At 37.0% G+C, this 24,787-nt stretch overlaps 1 protein-coding gene across 1 annotated transcript in view; it reads right to left on the bottom strand.

Annotated features, from left to right (window-relative positions):
• RBM41 (RNA binding motif protein 41) overlaps nucleotides 1-24,787 on the bottom strand; it is a 49,814-nt gene that overhangs the window by 16,130 nt on the left and 8,897 nt on the right. Inside the window, exon 5 of the mRNA XM_084790556.1 lies at nucleotides 1,993-2,396. Coding sequence (XP_084646682.1) covers nucleotides 1,993-2,396 — 404 coding nt within the window. The remainder of the gene's footprint in view (nucleotides 1-1,992; nucleotides 2,397-24,787) is intronic.

Below are 24,787 nucleotides of genomic sequence, written 5' to 3'. Positions count from 1 at the left end.
TGGAAATGTAATTTTTCATAACCTTCTCCAGATCCACTAAATCAAAAATCTGGTGGTGAAGCCCAGCAATCTATGTTTTAATAACTCCTTCAGGCGATTTTCATGTATACTGAAGTGTGAGACACAATCAAGAGGGATGTATTTCCCAGTATTTTGCCTGAGATCTACAAAAGAACTGCATTAAATACCAGGGCCCACATATAATATTCTTTTCATCGTACTCCCTCATATATATGCATGCACAAAATATAAATGTTTTCAGAAACAGTTATTTATTTTGTGGAATACAATTGTATGGGACACACTTTGACCTGTTATTCTATTCTTCCAATTCATTTACTTAAAAATAAACCCTGCTGGTGTGAACTATGAATTGGAACTTAAGTTTGAAAAATATTGTCTAGGAGGAATGTCTGTACATAGGCAGTAAGAGATGTGCCTGGTAACTACAGCCTAGAATCTCAATTATTTGAGGCCAAGACAGGAAGATCACAGGTTCATGCTTTCTTAGGCTACAAGTAAATTTAATATTAGCTCATGCAATTAGTGAAATTCTGTCTCAACATAATATTTAAAAAAGAAGTCTATGGCTATAGCTCAGTAGTAGAGAGTGTGCCTAGTATTCACAAGGGTTTAGGTACAGTAATGAAAAAAAGATATGCACAAAAATGTTTGTCACAGCTTCATCTGTACTAGTCAAATAATTATCTAGAAAATGAGCAAATAAATTATAGCATACTTCTATAATAGAATACTAAATAAGTCCTTGTAACATTAGACATAAAATTTTAAAATATTGAGTAGATTGAGCCAAAACAGAAACAGAAAACATATGTAGAGTATGACATTATCTATATAGTTTTAAAATGTATAACATTGTATTTATGAATAGCTATGGATATTTATGAATAGCTAAGATGTATCTTGGGTTAAGACAGGGTCTTATCTTGATAAATCCGTTGTAACTTAGAAATATCCTAAGTTGGAAATGCACTTAATATATGTAATCTGTGGAACACTGCAACTTAGCAACCGAGTACTCTAGAGTGTTAGTGGTTTCCCTCACGATATATAGCTGATGACCTGTAGCTGTGCTGCTCAGAATCTTAATAAAATATCATAGCACCACAATGCATATTGCTGGCTTGACAAAAATAAAAATAAAAATTCAGAATCTAGAGTATAGGTTCTACTGAATGCATATTTTCTCAAGCAATCATAATGTAAAGGAAAGTAAATTTAGCTATCATTAGTTAAGGAAAGCTGAATACAGTTTTAGGTAGTAAATATACAAAAATACCCACAGGAACAAAACTAGCAAATTCAAATTAGTGGTTAAACCTGGAAAGAAGAAAGAATGGGATAGATGAATATGTGAAAATTTTCAGGTATATTGATAATGCTTTACTAATTTTTAAAACTCAGCAAATATGAAAAATTATTAAATCTTTGTAAACATGGCTAGCTAAGTATACAGATATTCCTTAATTTATTCATGAAATATTTAGTAACAGCTCATGACAAAAAGTAGGCTACCTACCCTTGGGACAGGAGTAATATAACAGAAAGTCACTCAAAATACTTCAGTATCCCTCCATTTTAAAATAAGGGAACGTTGTTACTATTTTGATTCTGTATCCTTAAACTAGACAAAGATTAAGGCTTTAAGGATTGTGCTGTTAATGCTACCCACAACAAGGTGGTTATTTTTCCTATAATTCAGAGCTTCTAGTACGTATGAGCTAAATCTCATCAGGATGTTTTTAAAAATCTGAGGGGACTTTAGAACCCAAGAAAGGCACACAGAACATGGTAGGAAATAGGCTACTTAAATAGTATGCAGAAAATGATGGTTCAGGTCTAAAACAAACAGAATCAGTATACCTATGTCAGACTGTTTGGCATAATCAATGGTAAATGTAAAATGCTATGTTACTTAGAGGTAAATAAAAGTGAAAACAACCCATGTTGTTTTCTTGATTTGGCCTATACCTTGTTTGGTTCCCCTGGATTATATGAAGAAAACATAGGAATGTTTCGGATCTCCTCCTCTGACAAACGATTTCTCTGGATCTCATCTTCTGGGATAAATTCTATTGGTTGCGTCAGCTTCTTAGGCCCAGTCCAACATTGCTCAGGTGGAAAATCAATAACTTTTGCCACATGGAGACTGGGGCCTTTACCCTGTGCTGCCTGTTTTCCCTTGTCTTGGAGTAGTGATGTGTTCTCAGCTGTGCCACTATCACCCACTGATGTAGCTGAGAGCAGTGAGTGGGAAGCAAAGGGTTCACCTCTCATAAGTTGGAACTCTTCAAGACGTTTTTTCATTATAGTCTCGTGGTAAAAACTTTCCAGGTTGTTCATGGGATCACCTTTGTTCTTCTTTGGGGGTTCATCTGGATCAAGACAAAGAGATATGGAAGTTCTACAAAGCCTCCCCAGTAAACCTTTAAAATTAATAAAAATTAAACTCTGGATCTCAGATACAGAAATTCTTTTAGGAAAGGTCTTTATGTAGCAAATACATGTGTGTGTGTGTGTGTGAGCATGTGCAGCACACCCATGAGTGTGCATGTGTAGTGTATCTTACGACTGTGCATCTCTAGCAAGGCCAGTACATGGCAAAGTGAGTAAGGCACCCAGAAACCTCAAGCTCATGCAATTATACGTACCTCTAGCTCACAAGGACATTTGAAGAACAGAACCAGGATGGCATTTTCATACTTGTGAACTTAGTAATTCCTGTGTATCACTTAACTCCAAGGTTATATTTGAATTATCTTGATTAGTTCAGTGATTTTTTTTAATTCAGTGATTTTTAAATGTTTATTTAATCAAGATCTAAATCCATTTTGGGCTACTATGGCTTTTATATAATTTTTCTGTCCCATCCCTTCATCAACTTTTCTCCTCCATCCATTGATATTATAGAACCATTATCTATTCTATGAACAACTAGATTTAATGAAGTGTTTTCTTATAATTTCTTCCTAATTTCTTGTATTTCTTAATTTCTCGACAGTTAAATCTAATCTAACACAGTATCCATTGGTCACTTGTACTTACTTTTTTTTTTAAGTCAATTTGGGTCAAATTAATGCATTTCAAATTCCCAACATATATAAAATTGCTCTTAGATACCAGATTATCCAGAATGATAAAAACCATTTACAATATTCTAAAAGCTGCATTAAATATGGTTTCTGTAAAGACTTAATTAGATCCATGCAAAATTTTTCATATATAGTTGTGTATTTCCTATTGTGCCCTATTCAAAGGCACATACTGTCTACTGGGCACATTTTTAGTGATGCTGAAATTAATCAGTGAACGTAAGTGGGGTTTGTCATATCTCTCAATTATTATGTACTCCATTCAATTTTTACCTAATGGTCTTTATGTCCATTGGTGATTACTGTTTAGATTTACTAACTTACTATAAATTTCAAAATGGGGCTTCCCTGACTCTTATTTCCTTTTTTATTTTAATCTAAAATCATAATAATCAACTCTTTAGTTTTCCTGAATATAGTTTATATAAGAAAAGCAGCCAGGCATGGTGGCACACATCTTTAATTGGAGCACTCAGGGAGGCAGAGGCAGGCAGATCGCTGTGAGCTTGAGGCCAGCCTGGTCTACAAAGCAAGTTTCAGGACAGTCACAGCTATATAGAGAAACCCTGTCTTGAAAACAACAATAACAACAACAACAACAAACAACAAACAACAAAAAAGGCAGGATAAATGCTTGACTCTATCTCTTCTTCATTATTTATGAGTAAGAAAATACTACTTTAGAAATACCTAATGGTGACCAGTGGCTATTTTTCAGTATAATTATGAAATCATGTATTTTTATATAATGCAGGTTTTTCAGTTAAATATGTTGATTATTTGTAGTCAATGTCCCACTTAGGACCCATAGGTGTCCCAAGTTTGTCTTGCACATGTTCTAACTTGAACCTGGACTTGAACAATGATCCCTTAATTCCTTTTAAAGAAAAGTACTTGGAAACTACTGTTGTTTGGCGTGTTCATTGCTGTTGCTTCTAAACCTTTGCAGTAGACAAAGCTGGGATATTTTATAGGAAAAAAATAGATCTTAAATTTATAACAGCATTTCCAATTCAAATTTAATATGACAAGGTTAGTTTTTAAACTCTGATTTTAGACTTATATCTTTTTTTATTTTGTTTGTTTGGAGGGTTGTTTTGAGCTATTTGCCTTCTAGGTGAGTACTCTACCACTGAGCTCTATTTCCAGTTCCTCAGACTCTAATAATATTATCAAAGTGCTTTATTGGCTTTCTCTAACAATATACTCACATAATTGAAAATTTCACAAGCAATACTAACAACAATAAATGTACAAAACAAATTAAAACAAAAAACCAAAATAAAATACTAACAAAATAACAATAAAATGATTGAATATAATTTTATATTTTCACAGTCCTTAGAGTATATGTTGTTAGCAATAGACATGTGTTACTTTAACGCCACTTCAATAATTATTTTGTGTTGTTATGCTACCAACTATGATTATCATTTGTTTTGGTTTTTTTGCTTCAAGTTGTTTTTAATTTTACAGATTTATTATCTCTTGAGTTCTGTGTGCATAGGATTCTGTGGAATGAATCCAGGGCTTAGTGCATGCTAAGCAAGCACTCCACACTGAAGTATATCCCCCAGCCCTTCTCCCTTTTTGATGAAAGCTTTTATCTCACCTGTAATCACACAAACATCTATATGGCTCTAAAGTGAAAAGGGTTATACAGTACCTTCATGGAAGTAGCATTCCATCTCTGATCCCTTCACTTCATTCCTGCCCTTCCCCATAAGTACTATTTCTTATTAAGTTTGACTTATGGTTCCAGGATTTCCTCTTTTTAAAAACTGAAATGCATTAATTATATCCTTTTTATATAAATACTGGTCTGAAACTTGCTTTTTTGGATTTAATAATATATTCAATAAATAATTCCATATTAATGTAAAAATCTATTCTCTTGCCTTCTTACAGTCACACAATACTTCACTGTGTGTATATATACAATAGCTATTCAGATACTTTCCTACTAACAAACACTAAAATATGGTCTTATATCCAGTCTTATGCTGTTCTGAACCATGTCCTAAAAATTAGCTTTGTGTGCATGTCTGTGCACACGCATGCATGCATGCGTGCACACGCGCACACACACACATACACACACACACAGAGACATACACACACAAACACACACACAATTTGGTATTTTTCAAGCATTTCTTTAAATAAATTCTATGAAGTGAAATTGCTGAGACAAAGAGTAAATGTACATAGTTTTCATATGTAAATTTCCCCTGGTAGAAGTTGTACTATGTCTGTATTTACCTCTTAAGATACAAAAAGTGAACTCAAGAAAAAAAGAGCCATGGACTGAAAGCAAAGGGGAAATACATGGAAGAGGATGCAGAGAGGAAGGGGAGGGGGAAATGTATAATTATATTTTCATTTCCAAACTAAAATGTATTTTTAAAGGGCACATAAGGTGTAATCATTAAGGAAATGACTGCCCAATATAGCTGCAGCAAAATAAAAAATTCCCGATCATCAAAAATATTTTAAAAATGTGCCAAAAATGGCTCAGTGGGTAAAGGCACTTGCCACAAAACCCGATGACCTGACTTCCATCTCTGGGGTCATCCTGTGACTTCTACACACATGCCATGGCACAGGACACCCAATAAATAGAAGTAAGAAAGTTGTAAATAGATAGAAAAACCATGGGATAAGATATTTACTATACGGACAACTGTTAAAGAGCATGTATACTGAATTTATGAAATTCTATATATATATATATGGATATATTTGTAAGAAACAGAGGTAGGCAACCAAGGGGAAAATGAGCAAAAGATTGGAGAATCTTCCATAAAAGAGGAAAAATACATAACTAATAGATACATTAAAAGTGTTGGATCACATCAGAGTTTGGTGAAATGCAACTCAGATAAGGAGTGAGAGCCATAGGAAAAAAAATCTGATGTTTGAAAATCAATAAAATTTCTGGGCGTGGTGGTGCACACCTGTAATCCCAGCACTCTGGAGACAGAGGCAGGCAGATCTCTGTGAGTTCAAGGCCAGCCTGGTCTACAAAGCGAGTCCAGGACAGCCAGGGCTACACAGAGAAACCCTGTCTTAAAAAAACGTAGTAGTAGTAGTAGCAGCAGCAGCAGAAGAAGAAGAAGAAGAAGAAGAGGAGGAGGAGGAGGAGGAGGAGGAGGAGGAAGAGGAGGAGGAGGAGGAAGAAGAAGAGGAAGAAGAAGAGGAAGAAGATTAGCAATGAGGCTGCAGAACTACTGATATTCTATGAGCATTCTAAATTATATACTCAAAAATACTTATGCAGGAGGGCCTACACAAACTGCTGTACCAACCAAGGACAATGCATGCAGTAAATCTAGACCCCCTATTCAGATCTAGCCAAGGGACAGCACATTCTCCACAGTTGTGTAGAGAGCTAGGACTGACTCTGACATGAACTCTGGTCCCTCCTATTTCACGACTTCCCCTTGGTAGGGAGGCCTGGTGGCACTCAGAGGAAGGGCAAGCAGGCTATCCAGATCAGAACCGATAGGCTGTGGTCATATGGTAGGGGAGGGAGTCCCCTTCTGTCACAGGCCTAGGGGAGAGGACTAGGGTGAAAGAGGGAGGGAGGGGGAACAGGAAGATACAAGTGAGGGGATAACAATCAAGATGTAATCTGAATAAATATTTAAATAAAAAATAAAAAAATACTTATTCAATGACCATCATGGAGAGATCAATAAGCAGAGACCCTAGGAACTGAAAGATGGGAGGAACTAGGTGGGGTGGCACAAATTTTTAATCCCAGCACTCAGGAATCAGAGGAACACAGAACTCTGTGAGTCTGAGGCCAGCCTGATTTATATAGTGAGTCTCAGACCAGACAAAGCTACAGAATGAGATCCTATCTCAACAAAACAAAACAGAACAGTCAGAAAAAAAAGTTGGTGGATAACACTTAATGATTTTGCCCTAAAAATACATCATAATGAATAGCTATGAAAAAACATACAGTGAAAAAGACAAGAAGATATTCCTTCCCCAACTCCAAGCACATCAGCCTGGAGAGAGAATTAAGGCCAGGCCCTGCCACAGTGACACCTTGTGCATGCTTCTGCCTGTAGGCCAGTACCTGTGGACTACAGCATGAGAACTCCATTTGGTTGAGGTAGATGCTGTTCCCAAAGCCCTTCCTCCAATCTCAGGAGGCACAGTAAACAGCTGGACTCTATCTGTCCACATGAAAATTGCACAGGGCTTTGTCTCAGAGTTCTGTGCCAAGCCCATCATTGTGAAAGACAGTACTGAGTAGAAACTAAAGGCGCCAAACATAGTTTAGAGTTCAGATGTATACTCTCTAGATGCAGTCCCACATCAGGTATAGACCTGCACATCTAAATGGGAGATACAAGTTTCCACTGTATCAGGTCTGGGCTTGGTGTGGAACTGGGGTCCTCTTACCCAACTTTCAGGACTAGATGAGCCCTGGCAACTCTGAGGCTCAATGTGACTCACCTTAGAATCAGCTTTAGTGGCCAAGGGACTATCTCTACTAACTATACCCAAACCTTGGGCACCACAGCTATCACCACTCCAGTTAACTCATGGCAGCTCACTTCTAGGTACATGCACATCAGTGTGGCAGACTTGTAGTTTGCTGTATATCACTGACACATGCGCCCTGAAGTACCTTAGCCAGGGTGGGCCCTTACAGCTGTGAGACTAAATTGTGAGTAGCTTAGCATGAGTCTAGATGGCTAACAGTCTACTTAGGCCAACATCCTTCCAATCTCAGGCGCCGTAAGATGGTGCTAGACCCCATTCCTGTGGATAGGATTTTCCTGTGGCGCTTACTTAGAGCTAGGCACATAAAATACCATACAAAGTACATCCTATCACCAGGTCTGCCTGTGGTTTCTTTGGAAATTTTAAATGACAAATCACTTGCTAACACACACACACACACACACACACACACACACACACACAAAAAAAAAAAAAAAAAAAGAAAAAGAAAAAGAAAAAGAAAAAGAAACAAAAGATAATCAGAAGAAAAGAAAAAAATGACTGAAATTATGAACTAAAAAAGAAGCATCACCAATTGTGGAAAAGTGGTTATATAGAAATACTGTGAAGAACTTTAAGTCATCGAGATAGAAAATTTATATGTATTGACAAATTCATAGATATAAAAATTATCATTGCAGATTTCAAAGAGGTTTTACCAAACCTTTAACAAGAGGTTGAATTATTAATCAGCTAGCTATCCCAAAGAAACAACCAGGTTCAGTTGGATTCATTGGTGAATTATATCAAATATCTAAATACCCAATACTAATCCTGCACAAAAACTTAGCAGAAGAAGGAATCTGTTTCAATTAATTCTATTAGTAACATAGTCACCAAAAGTAAACAAGGATAGCAAAATAAAACCACAGACCAATGCCTCTCATGAACCTAGATATAAAAATATTAAATGTGATGACATATGTAGCAGTTGGAACACTGTTTGGAAGGGCCTTGAGCCAAAGAATGCTAGTGGTTTCCAGAAGTTGAAGAAAGCTCACCTAATCTCAAGAACCATTTTTAACAACTCTATCTTAGGACTTCTGTCCTTTAGAACTATCCTAGAAGAAATCTCTGTGGCTTTAGGACAGCCTACCAGATGTGGTAATTAATTTTAATGACTGCAAGAAAGCAATGTACCGATCAGAGCTGATACAGAAAACCTAGAGCTAAGATGAATGGTTAAAAACAGATGTTCCTCCCTGAAGAGAACACTTGCTGCTCTTCCAGAGAAGTGAGTTTGGTTCCTAGCACTTACGCCAGACAACGCAAGGCTACCTGTAAGTCCAGCTCAAGGGGACCTGACCCATCTTCTGGCTTCCATAGACACCTTCAAAAACATGAGCATACACACACACACACACACACACACACACACACACACACACACACACACGATAAGATAAACCTTTTCTTAAACAAATTGACTTCTGGACACGACAGGATGGCTGCATTGAGCAACTCCCAGCAGCTGTGGCTACCTGCATAAGACCTGCCCAGCATCAAGTCAGTCAACAGCCGGAAGTCAGTCAGCATGACATGCAGTAGAGCATTTGGCCCCTATCCTTGAGAAGCTACTGACAGCTGATGGCTTCTGTGGGAAGTTAAGTCAGTTTTCTTTAAGGGAAATTAGGAGGGAGTGGAGAGGTAAGGGTGGATCTGGTAGAAATAGAGTAAAGGGCGAATATAATTAAAACATAGGCTAACAGTATTTAAAATTCTCAAAGGATTAATAAAAATATTAAGTTAAAAGAAGATTGGGCCTGATGGAACACTCCTTTAATTCCAGCATTCAAGAGGCAAAGGCAGGTGGACTGGATCACGGTGCGGCCAGCCTGGTGCACAGAAGAAGAAGTTCCAGGAGAGTCAGGACTGTTACACAGAGAAACAAGAGCCAGGGGTGGGGGGTGGGGGCGGAGATGGGAATAAAGCGAAGACACTAACTCTAGTTACTTCCATCCAACAATGTACTGAAGATTCTGGAGAATAGAAGGCAAAACCAAGTAAAGAAACCGTTTCCAGACTAGAAAATAAGTCAAACAGCATACAAAAAATCCAAGCTATCCATAATAAAACCATTAGAACTAATAAAATAATCAGTAAAACGTGTAATTAGATCATGTTAGACTAATATAAGATCAACACAAAACTGAACTTATTTCTGTATTCTTGCAGATAAGAATCAGAAAATAAAACAGAATGATTTTATGTATAAGAGGATCTAAATGAATAAAATACTTAGAAATACATTTAATACAAGAAGTATAAGTTTGGTACACTACAACATATAAATCGCTGAATTAAATTATAGATGGTCTGAATAAAGAAAGAAGCATTCTGTGTTCATAGACTAGAAGAAATTGTCTCTTAAAAATGACATTATTTTCTAAATTAAATGATAGACTCAATCCAATCTCCATTAAGTTCCAGCATTTTTGTAGAAGAAAAAAAAAATCAACAGGGTGTTAACAAAATTTGCATGGATACAAAAGAGCTAGCATAGAAGAAATAAAGTTGGATGTATTACTCTTCATTGTCAAACTCACTATAAAAGTCTACTAGGGATTTCAGACAAAAGCACAGAGATATGGATCAAAGGAACAAAACTGTATAAGGAAATTCAATGGGAAAATGAGTCTTTGTATGATAGTGTTAATTAGTTGATAATCTTCACATGAAATTAAGGATTTAGATCATATAAACAGTTTTCCATGCATAATAAATAGATCTAAGTACAATAACTACAACAGTGCGTATTCTAGAAGAAGACATAGAAGACTTTTTTTTTTAAACTTTGATTTCAGGAAAGATTTCTTAGTTAAGATACCCAAAGCTTAAATCACAACAGAATACATTTCTAAACTGAACTTCATTAATATAAAAACGTTGTGCTTCAAGACACCATTAAGAATATAAGAAAAGATAAACTACAGACCAGAAGAAAGTATTATAAGGGACTTGTCTTCAGAAAACACAAAGAAATCTCAGTATACAATGCTAAAAATACCAATATCCCACCAATATAGAAATGAACAAACACTCACTAAAGAATACTTTTGGTGCTGAGTAATTACATAGAATATGTTTGATAGAGAAAGTATAAATTCCATGTGAAGCTCCACAGGTTCAGAAGGCCTATTCTTACTTACTGGTCACTGTATAGACTTTGGGTGTTGGTTAGAATATCTATTTGAGGCCGGGCAGTGATGGCTCATGCCTCTAATTCCAGCACTTGGAAGGTAGAGGCAGGAAGATCTGTGTGAGTTCAAGTCCAGCCTGGTCTACAGAGTGAGTTCCAGAACAGCTAGAGCTGTTACACAGAGAAACCCTGTCTCAAAAAAAAAAAAAAAGAAAGAAAGAAAAGAAAAGAAAGAAAGAAAGAAAAACTGGAACTCTATAATGTCTACATAAATCAGTTCCAGGTAGATTAAGGACTTAAATAAACCTTTAGAACAGAGAACAATACCTCTCTACTCTCACGAGGGAGAACTAATTAACTGAAACACAAAAAGCCTTAAACATGAAGAAAATATTAAAACACTTTATTCCATAAAGATAGAGAATTTTGTTTATCAAGAGGTATCATGCAGACACTGAAATGATTAGACAGAAAGAGATTGGATACTTTAAACACATATAACCAACAAACTAATTCTTAACTATAATGATAAGAATTCATACAAATTTCCGTACACTATAACTAGAGATTTGGAGATAGAATATTCAATACATATAATGCCTAAACAGTCCTAGCTTCCTCCTTCCAAGCTGAAGCTTACACAACTGGAGACCACTGACATCTACCAAATTCAAGGAACCATGGGACTGAGCTACAGTTTTGATACAGGTTTAAAATGATTTCTGAACCAAGACTATATGAGACACAGGCACAAACATACACAAGAGTGTTTAGAAGTAAATAGTCATTTTCACATTTATTATACAGACAAGTAACTCAAGGCCCATTCACAAAGAAGGCTGCTCAAATGGTTGGTCTCTACAGTTGTGAGAAGCTGCCCCTCAGCACTAGAAAATGAAATTTTCTAGAAATTATCTAGAATACTAAATTAAACACACAATGAAGCAAATAACATAGATTTGAACTCCTGAGAAGTATAAACGTCTGGAAACAAAACAGTATTTAACACAACACACAGACACAGACACACAGACACACACACACACAGACACACACACACACACACACACACCAAATTAAATGCAATGTGTGATCCATGATTATACCCTAGATAAAATGAGAAATCTGATTATAAAATGTATATTAGATAAAATTGTAATAATAACAATAATTTTTCAAGGATGATATAATGGTTGTATAGGAAAATGCCTTTAGGAAAAATATAATGAAATATTTAAGAATAAGCCCTATAGTCTAAAGTGATGGCTCAGTGGTTAAAGGTGTTTATTTCTTTTGCAGAAGACCTGTATTTGTTTCCCATCATGCTTATGGAAGCTCACAGTTGCCAATAGTTATACTCCCAGGAGATTGGATGCCTTCTGGTATCCATGGGCACCAGGTACACACATGGTACACATGCATACAAACACGTGAACTACTCCTACACACACACACATACACATACACACACACAAATCCTATTTTCACCTGATGGTTTTTTCAAATATTTATCAGGTATTCTTTTAATTTTTCTCCATACTGAAAAAATTTCAAAACAATAGGTTAAAGAAAATAACATTTGAAAGTATAAAACCTAATACTAATGATGTTAATTCTTACCATTATTAAGGGAATAAAGAAGACAAGGAAACATAAGTAAACATCTATTAGATTGGTGTCTAACAAGACCCAGTGGATGAGGACATGGAACAGCCCAACCAATCTTCCATGAGTGTTGAGATGTTGACAGATATTAGTTAATATTTATTAAAGTGGAGGAGGATTTGTGAACTCATCACCTCTTAATTCCATCCCAAGGTATAAGCCCTGAAAAACTCACGCATGCTTCCCAGGGTTCCTATCCAAGCATCATGCAGCAGAACTGATACTGATGCTCCATCCAAATGACAATACCCCAAATGCCCAGTTATGGCAAAATAGAAAAAGATCAATGTTTATATAAAGGAATATGACACTTCAGTGAAAATGAATTTACTATAGCTCCAAACTGTAATGTGGATGAATCTCACAAATACTAATATTAATTAAAAGAGGAAGACCCCGTATAGGTACAGTTCAGTTGACTGAAAGAGTATTTAAACATGAGAAAAGTAAAGATTGTTTCTTTGATGGATATAGAGATAGAAGAAAAAATATAAAGAAAGTATTATTACAAGTCAGTTCAGTAGTTACATCTGAACAGAAGGGGGCTGTGATTTGTGAGGGGCATACAAAGGCATTTACAGTTTTTCACTGTCTATTTATTGATCCCATTGAGTCAATGTTTGAAGTGCTCTTGAGAATGATCAATCTTATTACTTGAAAAATGCAGTTTGTATAAAAATGAATGAGAGATAGGGAAGTGGCAGTAATAAACATAGTGGATTGAAGAATATTCCAAAGCCTCAGAATTTAACTTCAAATGAGAATGAGGTCTTTGCAGATATAATTAATCATGATGAAATCATAATAGATTAGGGGAGGGCCTAAGTCCAAAGACTGGCGTTCTTATAAGGAGGCAAATGAAGGAAAATATCATGTGATAACGGAAGTAGTGATAAGAGTGCTATGAGCCAAGGTTTGTCAGCAGGAGTTAGGAAAGAGGCCTTTCTGCAATGGATTTTCCCACAGAGCCTTAAGAGAGAAGCAACTTAACCAACTCCTTGCCATTATACTTTCATACCCATGAGACACTATATTCCTGTTGTTTTGTTATGGCAACCCTAGGAAGCTAATACACGCTTTGGATTAGGAAATGGAATGATGCTGGAAGAATTTTGATGGTTTTCATAATACAAGCCCAAATTTCCTTCAGGAGACCACTGGCAGAAAGGCAGATCTTAAAGCTTCTGGTAAAGTCTTAGACAAAAGTGAATAGAAGAGAAAGCACTTGTAACCCTATGTATATGTATGGATAATTGCACGCATATATATTTATCATGAATACAATGTTGCTACAGATATAAATATTAACATTATTTCTAGAGAAGCCTTAAGGAAGGAATGGTGAACATTACTTGGCACTGGAGGAAAGGTGTTCTTTGTTATGCATGCTCTATATTTGGCTGAAGTGAGTTCATGCTATTGGGGGGAAAACTACCTTATACATGACAAATTTAGATGTGTAGCTGAGACTTCCCAAGTGTAGACAGTAAAGGCTGTTTCTTCTTGATGCTCATAATAAAATCATAACATTAAAGATATAAACTAAAAATTTAATTATTAAGAAGAAAGAAAACAGCATTTGATAATCCGGAAAATCCTACGTCTATCCAGACAGTGTGCTCTGAAAAAGGGACCAAGGCTCTGGCTAGGCAAACCTTTACTGAAGATATGGGGAGTATGACTCATAGAGTCAATTAGCAGCAGGAGCCAGAGTTAGAGACAGGATTATCTGAGAAGGATTTGCAGCGAGCCTCAGGTCTAACAGCATCAATCTCTTGACTTCCTGAAGGCTGACACAGCATCTGATAACCCCACACCAGCAGAACCAGTGGTGGCCTGGCCGGAGACAGGCATGGGACAAAGGGAAGAAAGGATGACTCCAAGAGCAAAGGGCACAAATGCAGAGGCCAGAGGCGCTTAGAATGTGACTAAGGAATAAAACTTGCCCTGTTGGGTGATTAACTTGCTTGGTATCTCTTTATTCCTTCTTTCTTGCCCTTTTAGAATGAGGCTGTCTATCATATCACTGCCCTACTAATACATATTAGAAAGTATGACTTCTTTTCCAAATACACTCGTCTCTGGGTAGGAGATAGAACTTCATCCACACCTGATTTAGATTATTTGGGGGTTGTGTTTAAAGACTGAGTTTCTCTGTTTCTGTAGTCCTAGCCACCCTGGAACTCACTCCGTAGACCAGGCTGTCCTCAAACTTAGAGATTCACCTACCTCTGCCTCTAAAGTGCTGGGATTAAAGGTGTTCACCACCACTGCCAGGCTCAGGTGGTTTACATAATGAAATGTGAGATGTTTAGAGTTTATATGTAAATGCAGTTCGGGATAGGTTATATGTATCTTGCATTACTGGGAAGAATCTAGATTTTTAGAGGGTAGAGGACAGAATGTACTGTGATGCACAGAATACCTCTAAAATTTATCTCTCCTTAGAACCTCAAACTTGTATTATTTAATAGTATAATATTTATGCCAGTTGTTAAATTACTGTAAGCCATACTGTGTTAGGGTGGGTTCAAAATCGAATGACTACTATACTCAACAGGTAAAGACTCAGAGACAGACAAGGAGAATGTCATTTTGATGACAGAGGTAAAGAATGGAATGACGTGTCTACATGAGTCACAGAACATCACAGAGCACCAGCACATACCATAGGCTAGAAAAAGTTATACTATGTGCTAATGAAAGAAGAAAATCTAAGTGCTTTGTTTTTTCAAGAACCTAAAATGCTGAAGGACCCCCCCCCCCCACACACACACACTCTTCCACTTCTCCTGTTCTTTAGATAACAGAAATATGTACTCAAGGGGAAGCTGGCAAATGATGCAGTGATTATTATGTTGAAGTCTTCAAAGGAAAAGAGGGATTACTGAAGTCCCTTGGGAGATAAGGAGAGAATTCAGCACTGGAGTATAAAGATAAGCACTACATAGTCCCCTATCTCTCTGTGAAGTGGGAAGAAAGGAAAAGTTAGCAGGGTGCAGGAAGAGGAAGCAGATGAAAGTTCTTGCTGCTTTGAAATTGTACATAAAGCTATCTGTTAAAAATAATAAAAAAGAGTGCACTAGGAAAAAGGAATGAGTATCTGCAATAGTCCTGATAAGGAATGCAATAGAGAGCTGACTAGGGAGAGAGAGAGAAGGTCTACATTAGATGGCACCAGAGATGAAGAACTTAGTGAAGTACTAATGAATAAAGTGACATGATTTTTCTCCACTAGAGCTTGCAAGGCTCAAGGAAGTCAACTAGTTGAGGCCTAGCTAAGGAGGTACGGCACACAGACAAGAAAGCAAAGAGAATGGCCCCCTGAAGGTGAAGCTGAGCGAGACCAGGCAAGAAGAGGAACCGGGCAAGAGACGAGAGATTACAAAATTAAAAGGGAAAAGAACTAGAGATAGCAGCAGGACTGAAGACATGGTATAACAGGCCGAACAGAAGTCTGAGAGCTGGTAAAGTAAGAAAAGGATTGCAGCTGGCCAAGGCAGTGCATGCCATAATTTCAATACTTGAGAAGCAGAGATGAGTTGACTGTCAGAAGTTCAAGGTCAGCCTGGGCTATATAGCAGTACCAGGCCTGTCAACATTGTAAAGCACGACTCTGTCTCAAAAAAAGAAAAAAAATAAGAAAACAGAAAAATCATGGTCAAAGAGTGTATGTTAGAGTTAATTTCAGAAGCATATTCCTAGAAATAATGCATTTTTGTTTTTCCATGAATTTGATTTTAAAATGATGTTACATAATTCAAAAGAGAGTATGTCTTAAGAGTTGCTCAGTGGCAGAGCAAATGCCTGATATACAAGAAGGCAGAACTTCAACCTCCCATACTGCAAAAGAAAAAAGAGGTTGTTTCAACATACGACCTTTTGAAATCATATACATAAGTGCCATGACCAAAGCATCACTGAGTTTTCTGGAGTTGGCATATTTAAGGGACAGCACAGCTAATCACAATTGTGACTTAGGGAAAGTCACTTATTCTCGTCAAAAGCTCAATTTTGTCATCTGTAAAATATGTGTAACAGTGCTACATCTTATAGAGCTGTCACCAAAATTCAAGGCATCAGTTTGAAAACAAAAGTGTTTATTACAGTAACTGGCATAAATAAGTCTTCACAAAGTACCAGCTGTTAGGGCTTCTGTTTCTAGGTAAGATGAAATAAACACCCTTTACTCTGTCTATCCCATGAAGTACAGTTAAAAAGCTTACCTTGTCTAACCCACAAAGTTGAGCTAGGAAACCTGGCGAGAATATATGGTCCATTTGAAGACTGTCATAAGAAACAGTAACAGCTGGCTAATTGGTTAACGGCCTAGAATCGAAACTAAAGAACTCATTCTCAGAACACATTACATTGCTGAAAACAGAAAGAAAATAAGACTTAGCGGCTTAATGCCAGTACTTGAAAGGTGGAGACAAGAAGAGCAAATGTTCAAATTATCCTTGGCTATACAGTAAACTCAGGGCTGGCCTGGACTGTACATAGCTGTTACCAAATACAACAAGAAGGAAACAAACAGAAAGAAAAAAGTTAAAAAATTGTGTTTTTCTACAATTTAATGTGAAATGGCAGTCTTTTCATATGTAATGGCAACTGTACATATAATCTATGTATGTATGTTATATATATACATATACATACATACATACACACACATATATATAAACACATACATCAGATGAATGTAAATCTCTATCATATGCCAAAGTAATTCAAAATAGTTCATAGACTTAAGTGTGTGAGCTAAAATTGTAGTCTTTTAGAACACAGGAGAAAACTGATATGACCCTGAGTTAAAAAGACATCACCATAGCCTCAAAAACAGTAGTCCTAAGAAGCAGTAGCTTACATGTCATCAAATTCACAAGCTTCAGAGTTGTGAGCTATGCCATTAAAACAATGCCAAGAAAAACAGCAGAGGAGGAACCTTTCAAACATCTCTTCCAAAACGGCAAGAAGAAAATTGTCAGAACCAACTCTTACAATTCTAGAAAATAGTCAAAGGCTTATAACAACCTGGGGACAATTTCGTAGAAATAGCTGGGTCGCTGCAACAAGAACGAGTGTTTCCAGTGCTTTAATCTGCCCTACTTCTATCACCATTCCTATTTTGGTGGTTAACCTCAAAAGCTTATGGTTTGAAATCAAAGAGAGAAAGGAAAAAGAGAGAGAAAGAGAGAAACCAAAAAACCTAAACCAAAAGTAGCAACAGGGCCACCAAGGCGGGGGGGAGGGCAAAGAATGAGACAGCAGCCCCTTGGGAGTACTATACCCAGAGAACTGTCACACTTGGCCCATCTGTTGGCCGTTGGGAAATTCAAGGGACACTGTCTTTTTCTGGGCAAACTCAAAGCTCAGAAAGTGGTAACAACTTGTTATTCTAGGGAACTTTTGGCAAAAATGTTCATAGGAAATTGCTGAATTTCACAACTATCCGAGGTAGAAAACATGGGTTAATAAAAAGCGTTTAAAAGGCAAAATCCAAGCTAAACCCATCTAGCACATGTACAGGCCTACATATCCATACACGGATGTAGCCTATACAAAACAGACTTAGGTTTGGACATGCCCAGGAAAGACCCAAAAAAGCCATGTAGTGTCACTTTTGAGTAACCACGAGGCTTTGTGCAAACAAGAAATGGAAGCTGGGGCTGGAGAGATGGCTCAGCTGTTAAGAGCACTGTCTGCTCTTCCAGAGGTCCTGAGTTCAATTCCCAGCAACCACATGGTGGCTCACAGCCATCTGTTTATACAGGGATCTGATGCCCTCTTCTGGCCTGCGGGTGGAAATGCAGATAGAGCACTCATATGTAAAGTAAATAAATACATCTTTTTTTTTTTTTAAAGAAAGAAATGGAAGCTGAGATTGCAAAGTACATGGGTAAGGGCTGATGATGTTCTCAGCATGCATACAGAATCTCTCCAGAAACATTGGAAAAAACTAGTTCTGGACATAAAGTTCTAGACACAATGAAAACATTACATTAAGGTAGAGAGCACCACCTAGTACATGAATCATTTATATAAAATGTCTCAAATAGGTAAAGCCATAGGAATGATATTTTCTCAGTGGCTGTCCAGGATAGGAGTATAAACAAGGACTGATGGCAGTCTTTGAGGTAAGGGAAATACCCTAAAACTACACTGTTGTTATGGTTGATGTGCTCTATACATCTACTACAAATCACTGAATTGTGCACTTAAGGAATGAGTTTTATGGTATGCAGTAAATGCTAACTCAATAAAGTGGAAAAATGACCCAACTCCATGCCATAAAAGCTCACTCTTTCCCAAATGTAATAGTATAAATAGGATAGAGGTAAAATGATGGCAAGAAAGCAATTCTGGAATGCTAGAGTGAAAATATCTTTAAAAACTGTATCCTAAAAGCAAAAAGAACATTGAAAAAAAAGTCAAAATCAATTTTGGAGGAAAATTAAATGCTTGCAATAAAAAAGAGAGCAGGGTTTCAAAAAAAAAGTAAAATTACTAAGGTTTGTAGCATTTCAAGTGTCCATAATCCCTTCCCTCCAGCTCCACAGCCCTAAAGAAACAAAACAACATTCCTGCCATTATAGAAGCTGTAAGCCAGCATGGTAGCTGACCCAAGAGGAGTAGAACAGTTCTAGAGCATTTTTTAAAAGCCTTTCCTCAGAGAATCTGTACTATTTCATGTGCCTGGCACCCCGTGGGAAAGCTAAATGCTACATTTTGAGGACTTCTCTTTGATCTGACGGATATCCTGCACTGTATGAACAGTTCATCCTTAGGGCATCTGTCAAAATTAATCAGTGAGAGTTGTATACAGTACATCTGCTTGAGATGGAATTAACAGTAGAGACTAACAAGGGGCCAACAAAAAGACAGCCAACATTCTAGTATGGGGGAGCATGGGAACATGAACTCCCATCCCGAGCTGAGGAGTTGTGGGCATTTTTAATGGCTGTTAGGGGAGGGAAAGTCACTTTTCTTAAAGGGTGTGGCTTCGAGGATGTTTCCTATGCTCTAGCACACAGCTCTCTATCAATGCACATATGAGCAGCAGCAATCAAATTCAATGAGGTTATTCAAAAACGAGGGCATGAAGATGGGATGAGGAAGATGCAAGCAAGGAGTATAGGAAGGATAGGAGGGGAGGCACTGAGGGGTGGCTATGATCAAAATATCCTGAATACATGTATGAATTTCTCAAGGAATATATAAATTAAAAAGTTAGAAACCTAAAAAGAAAAACAAGTTTTGAAATACTCAGATGTGTTCCCAAGAATATGGAAGGCAATGAACATATAGACAGGACAACTGGGATCTGAGAAGACTCTAATATGTCACTTTGGGTTGACACTAAGGCTTAGCATGAGTAGCATGTGATATCAAACAAGCAATTGCGTTTTGAAGTGCTCCAAGCTACATACACATGGACCCTTAAGCAAATGATGATAGACAATCTGATTCAAGACATTTAAGGAAATTCCCTTCAGTCATTAGATTATTTTGCTAAGGAGGCAGAGAGAAGACAATTTTTAGAGTTAAATACAAAGGAAAATTACTAAACAGTGGCATCAATAAATCCATGGGGTAGTGATGACGGTAGATTGATTTTCAGACTAACTACATTTTATTATTTAACTCTCTAATATCCAAAAATACAACATATTATAAAGAAAGCAGAAAATACGGCCCATATACAGGAAGAGAAAATCAACAGAAGTGTGTTAGGCTAACTAGACAAAATATTTTAAGTTATTCTAAGTTCTTTAAACAACTGAAAGAGGGAAAAGTCCAACTATCTGATAAAACAGAGACTAAAAATAAGTAGGGAAATGAAAAAAAGAGGCCCTAGTAGAAACTCTCAAGTTGCACATAGAGTAACTGTTAGGAACACTTACTTAAAAACGGGTTTGAGACTCCGCAAACGTGAAGAGAGCACCACTATCTACTCATAGGACAATAATCCAGTCTGGGAAAGGAAAACAAATAAGGACTAGGAAAAATCAATAGCCTCCGAGGATGAAGCAAATGATTAACCCTCCCAGACAGCACAAAAGATCACAGGAGTCACGGAAGTTCAAAGGGGGCAGAAAAAACATTTTAAGAAGCAATGGCTAGTAACATCTCCACCTGATGAAAAACATTACACATCAAAAAAGCTCAACAGAATCAAAGTAGAATAAACTCAAAGAGAGATACACCTAGATATATATATCCAAACTGCCAAAGCAGAATGCAATGTGTGTGTGTGTGTGTGTGTGTGTGTGTGTGTGTGTGTGTGTGTGTAGGGTACATGTGATATAGAAGTTTGTATATGCACATAAGTGATCATACACATATAGGACACAGCACAAACTCATTGATGTGCCTCAGGAGTGATCCACTTTGCTTTTTGAGACAGGATCTCTCATTGGCTTGGAACTCTCCAAGCAGGCTAGGTTGGCAAGGTAGTAAGACTCAGGGATCCACTTGTCTTTGCATCTTCAGACCCAGGATTGCAAGCACGTGTCACTATGCTGAGCTTCTTTAAGTGGGTTCTGGGGTTTGAACTCAAGTTCTCATGTTTACATGGCAAGCACTTTATTGATTAAGCTATCTCTCCAGCCCAAGAAGGAATCTTAAAAACAGCAACTCAAGAGAAGAGACTCATCATAGAAAGAGATTCATGTAAAATTAACAACTGACTTATCAGAAACCACAGAGGCCAGAAGCAGTAAGATGGTATCTTCAATGTGCTAAAAGAAAAAAAAGCTGTGAACCAAAAGTTTTCACCTATCATCTTATGTACATAACCTAATACTTTAAAATAAGCAAATTAAAACCTCAATCAAAAAGGTATGAGGAGCTGTACCCATAAGTTGCAATAATATGGTTGCCTAAACAGACCTGTATGATAAAACCACCAGGTGACATGCCAACCCTTTGTAACACTAAATGGGCTGGGTAGGTTTTGCGTGTGTGTGTGTGTGTGTGTGTGTGTGTGTGTGTGTGTGTGTGTATGTGTGTGTGCATACACACACACATTCACTCACATATCAATTAATATGTTTCTATATAAATGTTGGCAACACTAAGTGGACTGAGGAGGTTTGTATATGAACAAATGTACACACACACACACACACACACACACACACACACACACGCAGAGTCATGAATTTGAAGGCAAATGGGACTTAGTTTTGTTTGTTTGTTTTTGGTTGTTGGACACAGGGTTTCTTTGTGTACTACCCCTGGCTGTCCTGGACTCACTCTTTTTTCTTTCTTTCTTTTGGTTTTTTTTAGAGAGAGGGTGTCTGTGTGTAGCCTTGGCTGTCCTAGACTCACTTTGTAAACCAGGCTGGCCTCAAACTCACAGAGATCTGCCTGCCTCTGTCTCCTGAGTACTGGGATTAAAGGCGTGCGCCACCATGCCCGGACTCACTGTTTAGACTAGGTTAGCCTCAAACTCACAGAGATCCACTTGTCTCTGCCTCTTGAGCACTGGGATTAAAGGGGTGTGCCGTCGTCATGCCAGGCAGGATTTAGCTTTGATCCACTCATTACATTATCTGGTAGCATATTTATAAATTTCCTGTCTTATTGATATTAATTTTCTACCTTTATTCTATTTTAAATAAAAGTGGCGAATGGCTATTTTTACTTTTTCTTCTCTTGGTGACAAAATTTCTGTCTTTCACTACTATTGTATTTTTAACTATTAACACATAAATATGGCCAAATAATTTCTGAAAAAATATAAAGGTAAGTAAGTAGGAGAGAGGATACTCATTTGAACAGCTAAAGCATTCCTAGGCAAGAAAAGTCAATCTCACTCTAGATCTCATATATAAAAATATCAAGCCAAATGGATTACAGGTATACATATATAATGTATAACCACAAGAAAATACCAGAAAAAGTCTTTGATATCACCAGGTATTAGGCAGACTTCTTAATTCTTACAAAGATGTATGTCCACACATACGTTACTTAACATGTTCATGAAAGAAACAAGTGATAAACTGGATAAGAGCTGAAAGCATTTTCTCTGAGGTGGAAGACCTGTACATTGAAAGCTAGAAAACATAGCTGAAAGAAATAAAAAAATCAAAAGATACATAAATAGCAAATAAGCATTTATGATCATTTAGAAGACTTGATATGGTTGAGGAATGGACATTAGCCAAAGCTCTTTTCACTCCCTACCAAATGTCAACCATATAATTTTGTAGAAATAAAACATTCTATTCTAAAATCCACATGGAATCTCAGGGGACCACACAAATAACCAAGGCAGTGTGGAAAACGTCCTAAGTAATACAAACTATTACTTCCTGATTTCAAAACTTACTACAAAAATTAAAAGAGCACTCTACATGCCAAGCATGGTGACACACACCTTTAATCCCAGCACTTGGGAGGCAAAAGCAGGTAGTTATCTGTGAGTTTGAAGCCAGCCTGGTCTATAGAGTAAGTTCCAGGAGAGCCAGGGCTATATGGAGAGACCGTGTCTCAAACAAAACAAGACAGCATGCTATTGGCATAAAGCCAGACACATGGACGATGAAAGAGCCTGGAAATAAAGTCTCATGCATATTATAAATGATCTTTGAACAGAACAGTAAGATCATTCCATACAGAAAGAACAGTCTTCAGAAAATGGTCCCATGCAGCCAGGTGCAGTGACACACTGTAATCCCAGCACTGGGGAGGCAGAGGCAGGTGGATCTCTGAGTTCAAGGCCATCCTGGTCTACAAAGCGAGTCCAGGACAGCCAAGGCTACACAGAAAAACCCTGTCTCGAAAAACCAAAAAAATAAATAAAATAAAATGGTCCTGTAAAAATTGAATAGCAACTAGTGTACTATGAACCTGGATCCTTATCTTATGCCATATGCAAAAATTTAACTCAAAATGGATCAAAGACCTAAACAACACAACAAACTATAACAGCTCAGATGGTAACATAGAGGAAGTATTTCTTGATATTGGATTTGGCCATGACTTCTTAGATATGCTAACAAAAGCACAGAAAGAGGAAGAAAAAAAATAGCTGGGTGGTGGCGGCTCACACCTTTAATTCCAGTACTTAGGAGACAGAGACAGATGGATCCCTGTGAATTCAAGGGCAGCCTGGTCTACAGAGTTCAGGACAGCCAGGGTTACATACACAGAGAAACCCTGTCTCAAAACAAAACAGAAGAAAAATTACAAAACTCTGCATTAAAGACTATTATGAAAAGTAAGAAGCAGATCTATAACAAAAGAAAATATTTACAAATCATGTGATTAAAATCTAGATACTTGAATGGATAGTTATTTATAAAAGATACATCGTCAAATAATATATGAAAAATATACAGGAGCATTAGGTAGGAAAATGCAAATCAAAACTATAATGAGATAAGTCATGCCTTTTAAAGTGGCAATTATCCAAAAAGAGTCACTCCCCACCCCAAAAATAACACGGGTTCCTGCGAATTTAGATAGAGAAACTGGAACTTTTGTGCATTACTGGTAGGAATGCAAAATGGCAGTCTTTATAGAGAACAGTAGGGAGGTTCATCAAAAAGTAAGTATAATAATTATTATAAGATCCAGCAATTCCACTTCTCTATATATGTGCATAAAGAACTGAAATCAAATATCAAACACTTGTACACCAATGTTCACATCAACATTACTCACAACATCTATAAAATGGAAGTAGTTGAAGTGTCCACTGATGAATGAATTGATTAAACAAAGCAGTATCTATATACAATGGAACATATGCAGCCTTAAAAAAAGGAATGGGATTCTGACACATGCTATAATATGAATCAGCAATGAAGACATTTATGCTAAGTAAAATACTCCCATCATCAAGGATAAATATTGCATGATTCTATTTATATGAGGTACACTGTGTAGTCAGATTCACAAAAAGTAGAATGGAGGTTCTAGAAGGCAGGGGTGTGAGGTAAGATAAAGCAGCTTTTAATGTGTTACTTTAAAAGCTCTGGAGATGGACAGTGGTAATAGTTACAGAACAATGTGAATATACTTAACACCACAGAAGCAAATACTTCAAAATGGTTACAACAGTGAATTTTATGTTATATATATATTTTAACACAATTAAAAACATACTGCTAAGAGAATTAAATGACAAGCTCCAGACTGTGAAAAAATGTTTGTAAAGCGCACATCCGATGGAGGACTGTGTTTAGCATATATAAAGGAATTGCAAAAGTCATCCGGAAGGAAAAACAATCCAATGATAAAATGACAAAGATGTGATCAGAAACTTTAACAAGCAAGATACAATGATGGCACAAAAGCAAATGGAGAGATGCTCAGCATCATTAGCCACTAA

Source organism: Acomys minous (assembly GCF_964271855.1).
Source record: "Acomys minous genome assembly, chromosome: 7".
Classification (NCBI taxonomy): Eukaryota; Metazoa; Chordata; class Mammalia; order Rodentia; family Muridae; genus Acomys; species Acomys minous.
The sequence above is the reverse complement of the archived record's forward strand: the minus strand, read 5'-3'. Positions and strand labels throughout refer to the sequence as shown.